At 42.8% G+C, this 12,602-nt stretch overlaps 1 protein-coding gene across 1 annotated transcript; it reads left to right on the top strand.

Moving 5' to 3' along the window:
• The first annotated feature begins 331 nt into the window (after nt 1-331).
• Nucleotides 332-861, top strand: LOC124594004 (GPN-loop GTPase 2-like). The gene has a single exon (XM_047132355.1). The coding sequence runs from the start codon at nt 349-351 to the stop codon at nt 859-861; it is 513 nt and encodes a 170-aa protein (XP_046988311.1). The 5' UTR covers nt 332-348.
• The last annotated feature ends 11,741 nt before the right edge of the window (nt 862-12,602 follow it).

Raw genomic sequence — 12,602 nt, 5'->3', positions numbered from 1 at the left:
TCGAAAGCATTTGCAGTGTTGATTGATGGTGTTCATACTGACATAGTGCTGATAGACTACATAAACAAGCTCTTCGTTGTATTGACACAGTACAAGAAGTTGGGATCATTCATTACTGTATGTAAGGAGGCATCTCGGACAATTAATGGTGTAGCAGATGTTTACCATGTTCGGACAATTCAGGGTTGTGAAAATGAAGACTGGGAATTGATGTGTCGCCATATTGCAGAGCACACATGTATGCCTAAGCCAGTGCTTTTTTCTGTATCTTTGAAAAATTATGATGTGAAAACTGTGAAACTTCTTAGAGAAATCATACTGAAGAACTGTGGCTTGCTTTTAGGAAACATGGCTGCGATTTTTGGACAACTTGTTATAGGACCTCCAGGGAGTGGAAAGACAACATACTGTCAGACAATGGGCCATTTCCTTAAGAGTATTGGGAGGAAAGTTTCAATTATAAACATAGATCCAGCTAACGATTCTCTTATTTATGAAGCAGCAGCTGATGTATCAGAGTTAGTTACCGTGGATGATGTGATGACTAATCTGCACCTAGGACCCAATGGAGGACTGATGTTTTGTATGGAATTTTTGGAGAAAAATGTAGATTGGTTACTAGAACATGTGTGCCGCTTGAGAGATTCTTACATTTTATTTGACTGTCCTGGGCAGGTTGAATTATACACTCATCATGATTCAATGAAAAATATTACAGAAAAACTAGAGAAATATGGTGTTCATCTGTGTGCTGTTCATCTTGTAGACTGTCATTACTGTAATGATCCAGGGAAGTTTATCTCAGCATTGCTGCTCTCCTTGTCAGCAATGTTGCAACTAGCGTTGCGCAGTTGGAGGTGAGCCGCCAGCAGTGGTGGATGTGGGGAGAGAGGTGGCGGAGTTTTGAAATTTGTCTTGAACTGCTATATATATTATGACTATTGAGGTAAATACATTGTTTGTTCTCTATCAAAATCTTTCATTTGCTAACTATGCCTATCAGTAGTTAGTGCCTTCAGTAGTTTGAATCTTTTATTTAGCTGGCAGTAGTGGCACTCGCTGTATTGCTGTAGTTAGAGTAACGAAGATTTTTGTGAGGTAAGTGATTTGTGAATGGTATTGGTTAACGTTAGTCAGGGCCCATTCTTTTGTAGGGATTTTTGAAAGTCAGATTGCGTTGCGCAAAAAAAATATTGTGTGTCAGTTTAAGGACAGTCGTGTAGAAATTGTTCAAAGGGGACGTTTCATATTCTTCAGTACTGAATTGTTGCGCCGCGTGACCGAGGGATTTTTTTCTCTTTGTATCCTTTGATTCAGTTTGAAAGCGATCGGGATATTACTATCCATAGAAAAACAAAGCTTGACTCTTACCCACTATACTCTCTCCAAACTGGTGAGTAGTAAAGGTATATAAACACGAGACTTCCAAAACATCAGCTTTTCATGCCTGTAAATGTTCAAAAAATGTGGAACACTTATGCAATGCTTCAGGCGTACATTATTTGTGCACCGTTTATATAAATTTAGGACGATATTTGACAGTGATGTAAATTGACAATTAACAAGATAAAATTGGAAGTTCAGAAAGAATGAGGCCTGTTATCGGTGTGCCGCGCGGGATTAGCCGAACGGCGTAGGGGCGCAGCAGTCATGGACTGTGCGGCTGGTCCCGGCGGAGGTTCGAGTCCTCCCTCGGGCGTGGGTGTGTGTGTTTGTGTTTGTCCTTAGGATAATTTAGGTTAAGTAGTGTGTAAGCTTAGGGACTGATGATTTCAACACACATTTGAACATTTGTTATCGGTGCATTTTGAGAAGTGCCGAGCATATTTATTATATTTTCAAAGTTAAGGGGAGGAAGTGATTGCGACTCAAAGTTACTATCTCGTTGGTGGACTTAGGACTACATTGATCTGCCCAAAACGATTTCCTCCGTTAATGATCGTCAGATATTTTTCAACGACGGAAAAGTTCTGACAAACAGCGGACACTGGAAACGCCAGGTGGAATCTGACGTATCCGTGTTTCTTTGTCAGCATGATTTCAGAAAGCAGCTGACAATGGCTGAGAAATCTTATCATCTGAGTACGAATCCAGAAGAAGAGATTTGTTCCCACAAATCAGAAGATTATGGTGACACACACAAAATGTAACAACATATTCCTTTCCGAATTTTCTATTTTTTGGCGTATAACATTAATCTTTTCACAAGTGACGCAGTTTCTCGTTGATTCACACAGATAACAATACACCAGCCACATTGATGATGTTCATTATTTTGTACGAATGTGTGAGAGCAGGCATTGACTGCGCAGTCACCTTTAATGTTTTCTGCCTTTTTTTTGTTTGAATGATTGTCATTTTTGAGCGCATATCTCTTTAAAAGTTTTACTGAAGTGCATGACTCGCTGAAACTAGCGATCTTATTCTTCGCCTGTATAACGAAAGCTTCTAACCATTCAGTTTCAGTCACACATTTTTCCGACACGCTATCACCATAAATTCTGTAGAAGGAAAGGAAATTTTAGCGCTGACTTTTCATTCGGACATAGTCGTTAACAAAATATCTCACTATCTCTGGCACATTCTTCATGAGAATAACTATACTTGTTTTGCCTCGGTAAACTGGCAGTCTGCTTTATCGAGTGTTTTCAGTCATTATTAACCATATATATGCAATATTTAAACGTTCATCTAAGGGTATAGCCGCAATATCGCACATAAGTGTTTACCGCACGTGTGTTTCCTATTAGTTAATTGAATTGGCGTCTGTTATAAGTCTCCACAGAAGCAGCAAAACATACCGTGAATTTGAATGCACAGAAAAATTTCTGGAGAGCGCTGTATGGTCACAAATGAAAAAAAGTGCTGAAGAAACAACCAAACATTAGCTACAGCTTTTGACAAAGCCTTAAAGCGAGCACTGAGCTGGAAAGACGACCACACTTCCCTGGTCATTCACAGTTCTCTCGTTATAATAACAGACTGCGAGTTCAGGAGTGTACATGTCTTTGCTGCTTGAACTCAGCGAGAAATTATCATCTTCCGTGGATTGTCAGTCAACTGCCACTGTGTATCCGCAGCTAGAATTTGGCATTTGGGTTTTGACATTAACTATGAGTTCGTAAAAAAATTATGACATCTTTCGACACGACGGGTCTGATTATTCCGTTGTGAGTTCAAGAGTGGAGTCAGTTGTCCAATGCAAAACGTGAGTCGTGCATCATGGAACAGGATTTACCAGTACTTGTTGGTTGCGTGTACTAATAACATAAGCATTACAGAAATGAAGGTTAGAGTGCCTACCGTAAGAAATATGACGTTCGTGAAGGATCCCGCGAATGTTAAGTCGTGCGTCATCCTTATCAAATAATACCACAGAGACCATTGTAGCGCACTGTAGAGGAGCCTTGAAATCAGATTTTTTAGACGTAACCTTCTTCTGCTATGTCTTCTGCCTACGTCTGTTTCCTAACCATGTGCATAAGATTTATGAGTAAAAATAATTCACAATTTCAGTGTTTATAGAGATAGACTAAAGTACGAGGTGAGGAACTCCTGGTCGGGAACGGATTGAGTCGAGGAGGAGGAGATTAGTGTTTAACGTCCCATCGACAAAGAGGTCATTTAGAGACGAGCACGAGCTCGGATTAGGGAAGGATGGTGAGGCAAGGCGGCCGTGCCATTTCGAAAGAACCATGCCGACATTTGCCTTAAGAAATTTAGATAAATCAAGGATAACCTAAATCAGAATGGCCGGACGCGTGTTTGAACCGTCTTCCTCCCGAATGCGAGTCCAGTCTGCTACCCCTGTCGGTGCGACTGATTCAAAGGCACGAAACTAAACGTATTATGCTATAACACTGCTACAGGTATAGGGTACGGGGCGTTGTTTGTGTGATGTAATGAAAAATTGATAGTTACCTGAGGAAATTTTCATAAATAAGATCGCTCACTTGTTTACATTGTTTTCTTCAAGTGGATTAATGTGAAATGTCATGTTCACGGCTTTCGAGATTGGATAGTACCCTCTTGTAGGAATTTTCACTGAATGAATACCACCAACTTGGTGCGGTGAAGCTGGCTCACGTCACTTTGAACAACAAGTGGAAATGTAGCACCTTGTGCAACTTGTGCGGATAAATAAAATGATCACAACAACATTTCTACTTGATTTTCTATCATCGTCAGCAGACTAACTGTAGATTTGATGTTTCTTTCCATTTTCGCACTCAGTTTATGACTCGGTTGTCACCGGAGCAGGATTTATTTTGTGATCTTCGGACATTTGCCTTTCTGCATGTTGTTGTTGTTGTTGTTGTTGTTGTGGTCTTCAGTCCAGAGACTGGTTTGATGCAGCTATCAATGCTACTCTATCGTGTGCAAGCTTCCTCATCTCCCAGTACCTACTGCAACCTACATCCTTCTGAATCTGTTTAGTGTATTCATCTCTTGGTCTCCGTCTACGCTGCCCTCCAATACTAAATTGGTGATCCCTTGATGCCTCAGAATATGTCCTACCAACCGATCCCTTCTTATTCTTTGAGATTATGTTCATCACGACGACAACACATTGAATACAGTGTACTGAACGTCCCAAATCACTAATAAGACCTCAACACCCTGTCCTTCATCGAAGTCGCTAATGTCAGAAGGTTTTTTTATTGACGGTCCGTGTCGTCACTAGAATGATTTCATGTGTACTCCCGTTACCGCAGAAGTGCCCGCAACGTCGCATGTGGCAATCAACCTCGTGGTGTGCAGTGGTCAAAATACTTTGGCTCGTCGGTGTATACGTCAATCCTACAACATCCTCTCAAGAGAACAATGTGACCTTCGCTACCGAATGAGCAGACTATCCTCTGAATCCCAAAACTTTCAGATTCCTTAGCTAAGAAAATTAAGACGGAACCCCCCTTCGTTTCAGTACAGTATGTCACTGGTACAGATAAACCTCAGCAATGAAGACCTAAAAATTAGAATGAAGAACTAAAAAGTAGACCTAAACCTCATAACAAGATGAAAACAATGCCGTATGAACATGGCGAAAAGAAAAAAAATACAAATTAACAGTGAAATTAGCTGATGCCTTTATGTGTCTCTAGCAACTGAAGATAGCGACGAGATGGACATGAAAACTAAATCGATGACGAAAACTGGCCTGGAGTCTTTTTGTTACACTGAACAGAATTTTCGAAACAGAGCTTGCATCGTGTGTGACAAGGATAGTTTCAATCAGTGTGTATTACCAATTTTGACTGGACTTTTAATGCGAAAGCCATTCCATTCAAAACTGAAAGTCACTCAGCGGGCAGTGAAGAGAGATGGTGGAGAGTGAAGTGGCAGTGTAATTATGTTCGTAGAAAAGCACTCCGTCGTTAGGCCACAAGTGGCCCATCAGGACCATCCGACGTCCGTGTCATCCTCAGCGGAGGGTGCTGATAGGAGGGGCGCGTGGTCAGCACACCGCTCTCCCGGTCGTTATGATGGTTTTCTTTGACCGGAGCCGCTACTAGTCGGTCGAGTAGCTCCCCAATTGGCATCACGAGGTTGAGTGCGCCCCGAAATTGGCAACAGTTCATGGCGGCCCGGATGGTCACCCATCCAAGTACCGGGCACGCCCGACAGCGCTTCAGTGATCTGACGGGAACAGGTGTATCCACTGCGGCAAGGCCGTTGTCCAATTACGTCCGTAATGGAAACGAAATGAATGTGAGAACGATATACAGCCACCTCGATGGGTGATAAAGGTGTATCCACTGCGGCAAGGCCGTTGTCCAATTACGTCCGTAATGGAAACGAAATGAATGTGAGAGCGATATACAGCCACCTCGATGGGTGATAAATGGATAGACAAAGTTCTTTGATGATTTTCAAGAGATAAGAAAATACCACTTTTATCCAGGCTGCTGCTATCGATGTTACGATGTATACTTAAATTTGTATCAAAGCACCCCCTTTAATATTGTATAACTTTGAATTATTAGTAATGTCTGAAGAGGCTCAACTTCATTGTTGTGCACAATTCCTAAATCCAACAAAACAAAATAACCAAGCACGTACCACAGCCGTGAAAGTATTTTCGCATGGCGATCGATGATGTAACACTGTTGGTACTACTGCGAGAGAAAATTGTAATTTACGAAGTGTCGTACTTTGGTTCAAATATTTCTGAGCAGTATGGCACATAACATCTGAGGTCATGTCCCCTAGAACTTAGAACTACTTAAACCTAACTAACCTAAGGACATCCATGCCCGAGGCAGGATTCGAATCTGCGACCATAGCGGTCGCGCGGTTCCCGACTGAAGCGCCTAGAACCGCTCGGACACATCGGTCGGCTGTCGTACTTTGACTCCAGCAGGCGCATAGTAGCAAATATCGGTCACATGTATGGTAGCCGTTGGCCTCGTTTGGCTGAACGCGAATCCTGTCATAAATGGCCGGCCGAAGTGGCCGCGCGGTTCTGGCGCTGCAGTCTGGAACCGCGAGACCGCTACGGTCGCAGGTTCGAATCCTGCCTCGGGCATGGATGTGTGTGATGTCCTTAGGTTAGTTAGGTTTAACTAGTTCTAAGTTCTAGGGGACTAATGACCTCAGCAGTTGAGTCCCATAGTGCTCAGAGCCATTTGAACCTGTCATAAATTGTTGTCACAGTCTACATGCAACTCAAGGACTAATATTCAATCGCATGGCCTCCTATGTCTGACTTCTAACTTGTGTAATCTGCCACCGGCATCCTATCACTGTTCGTCAATCACCTGTCCTCCTGCTCTGTTATCTGCTGGGTGGAAGCGACAGATTGCCACTCAGTCGGTTTTGCATGTCGTAGCTTTTTCCACCATTTCTGCAGTAAGAATTACTTTCGTGTCAACTGTTTAATGTTTCCCTCGGTTTTATGAATTTTTCACTTTATTTGAAACCATGGTTCTACGATAATTTGTAGTAACGCTCGTTTCTTTTGTTTACTAACTGATGCTTTAAAAAACTTTTATTTCGTCAGAACTTGTTGGCAACACTTTTCGACGGGAGCACATAGTAGCGACGCTCGTCTGTGGGAAATGGAGTGTGCTAAAGTGTTCCAGTTTACTGGAAGAAAAATAGCGTAGGCTACACACTGCCGCTATGGATTGCAATATTTCAGGCCCACATGACGTTGCAGCAAAAGAAATTCTGGAATTACACTCATCGTGTGACTAGATCCTGCATATTTTCACGGTACTCGGCGTGAATATTCAAACTATATTCCAACTCTAGACGTTAAGAACTGATCCCGTAATCGAACAGTAACGATTTCTTCTCTGTTTACTCCGTGAATTGTCACTGTGTTCTCCACATTTAAAGATAGCTGACTTTCAGCAAACCAAGCAGAAATACTCCTCAAATCATTTTGCATTTCCCCACAACACTCGAGTGATGATACCTTTCTGTACACTGTAGCGCCGTGTGAGGATCGTACAATCTCCGAGGATGTTTGTTATACTTTTGAGGTTCTTCGTAAGCTTTTTGATTAGCGTTACTGCAGAGTGTGTTACACTGATGTAGCTATCGCTGTTTTAGCCGTGTCCAGCATCTGTGAGTGATCTTCGCCCGCTGACAATGCTTTTCCATTTGTGATTGTCTTGCCGTGCGCGCACTTTTCGTAAGACAGATGTAGTGAGTCGCAATTATTGGTCGGCTGGACTCACTAAATAAGCACGCGTGAGATGTGTGTGTTCGATAGTTATTTATTCGAACTAATCGTTCAGAACACTCTCTTAATGTCTTCAGGACTCAGTTCTAAGTGATTAATTTTGTACTGTGACACACAGGATATTCCGAACTGTGTATAATTAAATCGGTTTGAAGCGAATAATACGAGGGCGAGCTGAAAAGTAATGCCTCCGAATTTATGTGAAAACACTTATTTTTTTTTAATAAAACAAACGTTATTAACATTCTGCATTTTTATTCTTCTAGTCAACATATTTATTTCTCAACATCATCACCCTGGCGACGGACACATACCTCCCAACGAGAAACCAATTTGTTGATACCGTCACTGTAGAATGTTTGACTCTTGTTTCTACGCAGCCACAGAGCCTCACCTATATTGGCACTGCCTCATTACCGTCCAAGTGAAGTTTTGGAAACAGATGAAAATCGTGTGGATCTAAATTGGGACTCTACGGTTGGGATCGGAAATACTGATCGTTAAAACCTATACCCGTATTTTAGTTCTCAGTAACCGCTATTTTTACGTGTTTGCTATGTCTCTGTTATAAAAGTTTTTTATTTTTTCGTAGTGACTGAGTAAAAAATAATATATCAATTTGTGATAGCAGCGTGGTAAAATTTTTGGCTTTAGACTAAAACTAGTAATGTTTATTCGTAATATTAGCATTACTTTAAAATACTGGATTATTATACACACATCAAAAAAAGTTTTGCATCACCTCGGTTCCGAGAGTTCCGGAACCTATAGGAAAAATTGGAATAAAGATCAACGTAAATATCATTTCCGCCCTTTTATTGCTCATGAAAACCACACATTGCCTGTTGTACCATCATACAGCGAGACGTTCAGAGTTGGTGGTCCAGACTGCTGTACACACCGGTACCTCTAATACCCAGTAGCACGTCCTCTAGCATTGATGCATGCCTGTATTCGACGTGGCATGCTATCCACAAATTCATCAAGCTCTGTTGGTCCTGATTGTCGGATTCCTTAACGGCGATTCGGCGTAGATCCCTCAGAGTGGTTGGTGGGTCAGGTTCTAGGCGCGCAGTCCGGAACCGCGCGACTGCTACGGTCGCAGGTTCGAATCCTGCCTCGGGCATGGATGTTTGTGCTGTCCTTAGGTTAGTTAGGTTTAAGTAGTTCTACGTTCTAGGGGACTGATGACCACAGATGTTAAGTCCCATAGTGCTCAGAGCCATTTGAACCATTTTTTGGGTCAGGTCGTCCATAAACAGCCATTTTCAATCTATCCCAGGCATGTTCGATAGGGTACATGCTGGCCACTCTAGTCGAGCGATATCGTTGTCCTGAATGAAGTCATGCACAAGATGTGCACGATGGGGGCGCCAATTGCGTCCATGAAGACGAATGCCTCGCGAATATTCTGCCGATATGTTTGCACTATCGGTCGGAGGATGGCATTCACGTGTCGTACAGCCGTTACGACGCACCAGCGGCGTACGTCAGCCCCACATAATTCCACGCCAAAACAGCAGGAAACCTCCACCTTGCTGCATTCGCTGGACAGTGTGTCTAAGGCGTTTAGCCTGACCGGGTTGCCTCCAAACACGTCTCCGAATTGAAGGCATACGGGACACTCATCGGTGAAGAGAACATGATGCCAATCCTGAGCGGTCCATTCGGCATGTTGATGGGCCCCTTTTGTACCGCGGTGCATAGTATCGTGGTTGCAAAGATGGTCCTCGCCATGGCCGTCGGGAGTGAAATTGCGCATCATGCAGCCTATTGCGCATAGTTTGGGTCGTAACACGACGTCCTGTGGCTTCACGACAACCATTATTCAACATGGTGGCGTTGCTGTCAGGGTTCTGCCGAGCCCTAAGCCGTAGGTAGCTGTCATCCACTACAGTAATAGCTTTTGGGCGGCCTGATCGAGGCATGTCATCGACAATTACTGTTTCTGTGTATCTCCTCCATGTCTGAATAACATCGCTTTGGTTCACTCGGAGAGCCCTTCCTGTGGCAAAGTAACAATGCGGATGCGATCGAACCGTGGTATTGACCGTATAGGCATGGTTGAACTACAGACAACACGAGTCGTGTATCTCCTTCCCCGTGGAATGACTGGAACTGCTGTCGGATCCCGTCCGTCTAACAGGCGCTGCTCATGCATCGTTGTTTACATCTTTGGGCGAGTTTAGTGACGTCTCTGAACAGTCAAAGGGACTGTGATGCAATAGCCACAGTCAACGTCTATCATCAGGAGTTCTGGGAACCGGGTTGACGGAAAAATTTTGTGTGTGTAGAAAATGAGAAAAGCGATCAGTTCTGATTAAAGAATAACGCCGACACATGCAACTAGAACATGACATAAAAATCGGTACAGTATTAGTGCGACAATGCTGTACCTGTTGCTGTGTGGCGTGGCCTATTAGACGGTACGCGTGTACAAGTAGTGTACAAGTCTTGCCATATCTGACCTATACGGTGGTTTCTCGCTGTCGTCGCCGGACATCGGCTGACTTGCAGAATGGTGCGATCCAAAGTGTCGATGTATCTTACAAAGCGCGATAGCAATGAAGTACAACGGTCCATTTGCTTTAAAAGACTGGACAATAAATATTGCACACTGGATTAAATCATTACTGAAATTAAAACTATTGTCGAGTAAATGATCTTGGTACGTGTTATATTTTGCCTACTATCTAAATCGGTCATTCGAATTTTCAAAGAGCATTTTTAGTTTTGTATGCCAAAAAAATGAGTCGTCTTCAAATTCCAGTTTAAAAGTAAATAAATGTCAATGAAAAAGGTTTTTCATTCAAAACAGTGACAGACAGAGAACGCAGTTTTACACAAAAGCTTATTTGTCTGCCATATCTACGAAATAATAGAAGAGAAAACAATTATGTGGTAAGAGTATTAAATTAACACTTCAATGGCATCCAAATTCTAGTTTAAAAGTGAATAAATATCTATAAAAAGAAACTTCCTGGCAGATTAAAACTGCGTGCCCGACCGAGACTCGAACTCGGGACCTTTGCCTTTCGCGGGCAAGTGCTCTACCAACTGAGCTACCGAAGCACGACTCACGCCCAGTACTCACAGCTTTACTTCTGACAGTACCTCGTCTCCTACCTTCCAAACTTTACAGAAGCTCTCCTGCGAACCTTGCAGAACTAGCACTCCTGAAAGAAAGGATATTGCGGGAGACATGGCTTAGCCACAGCCTGGGGGCTGTACACTCCACTGCAGAGTGAAAATCTCATTCTGGAAACATCCCCCAGACTGTGGCTAAGCCATGTCTCCGCAATATCCTTTCTTTCAGGAGTGCTAGTTCTGCAAGGTTCGCAGGAGAGCTTCTGTAAAGTTTGGAAGGTAGGAGACGAGGTACTGGCAGAAGTAAAGCTGTGAGTACCGGGCGTGAGTCGTGCTTCGGTAGCTCAGTTGGTAGAGCACTTGCCCGCGAAAGGCAAAGGTCCCGAGTTCGAGTCTCGGTCGGGCACACAGTTTTAATCTGCCAGGAAGTTTCATATCAGCGCACACTCCGCTGCAGAGTGAAAATCTCATTCTGGATCTATAAAAAGGGTTTTTCATTCAAAACAGTGACAGACAGAGAACGCAGTTTTACACAAGTGCTTGTTAACTGTCTGCCATTTGAGAAAAAAATTATGATAAGAGTAATAAATTAACTCTTCGACAGTTTATTGATAGTTTATAGCAAAAATGTAAAGTAGCTGATCTACTGCTTGTGATTAGATTAGCCTTCATGTGCTTGTAGCTCTTGGAAATGGACAACATATCGCCAACCTCATCTTTTACTGTGCGGTGTCGATCATTCGTAATGACCAAGTAGTGGTACGATGGTCGATTACAAGATGTAATTTTTGAGCAGAGTTTCAGAAAATTACAATCAGTAGTAGAATACCGGTTATTTTGAGCTTTTTAAAAGTCAGGTTAAACTGGAGACGGAACAAATCGGTATCACCGAAAACCCGTTGTTTCAGCGATAACCGCCATCCCTGGTCTACGGGAGATGATCGATGACAGGGAACCCACGGCGTCGGATTGTTGCAGATGTCACAGCACCCGTGTGTGGTCTGGCATTGTCACGCAGAAGGGCAGGACGATTCATGTGTGGACGAACTTTTCAAATTCTAAATTCTGTTAAGTACACTGTTTATCACGCACCGACGTAGTTAGGTTACACATCGCCTGGTTACACGCCTCAATTCTGAGGCCTCTGGTGGCAGACAGCTTCAAAAATATGTAGACATGAAGAATGAAGATGTAGAATGTTAACAACGTTTGTTTTCTTTAAAAATCGTCACTTACCAGCTCGCCCTGGTAACTTCAGTAATAAATCGTACAATCTGAGATCAGCCAATAACTGTTATCAACTGAACCTTTCGTTGACCGCTTCCTGAACTACCAACAAAAGAAAGCACTACTAAGATATCAGGAGGTGAAGCGAAGGTGTAATATACCACGATTAGTAATCCAGCATCGACCAGTTGGCCCTCTAAGTGCTATTGAACCCAGAATGCTTATATGACGTTCATCTATATAAAGAATGTTAGGGGTCTTATTATGCACTTTTTTTTAAATCGTGTACTCGTGGTCCCATTCTCTCTCAACCAAAACATCTTGAAGCCAGTCATATTTGTGAACATATTTCACACTATAGTCTCCTAATTATCATAAGTGCTAATCTTTTGTAGAAGCACTTTTCTCCCAGGACTGCCGTACTGCTCGAACTTAAGAAATACTCCATGAACCCACAAGAATTCGACGTTAGGAATGATAGTCTGTAGTTTCTGTACCTCTGTTCTTTTATGATTTTTCAGAAACGATGTCAATACTACTTGATGTTAACATAACGTCGCCGAGCACAGGCTCCTCATGTGGCCTTGAAATTTTTATG

This window comes from Schistocerca americana, chromosome 2, assembly GCF_021461395.2.
Source record: "Schistocerca americana isolate TAMUIC-IGC-003095 chromosome 2, iqSchAmer2.1, whole genome shotgun sequence".
NCBI classification, from domain to species: domain Eukaryota; kingdom Metazoa; phylum Arthropoda; class Insecta; order Orthoptera; family Acrididae; genus Schistocerca; species Schistocerca americana.
Note: the sequence above shows the minus strand (reverse complement) of the source record. Positions and strands in the feature narration are given on the sequence as shown.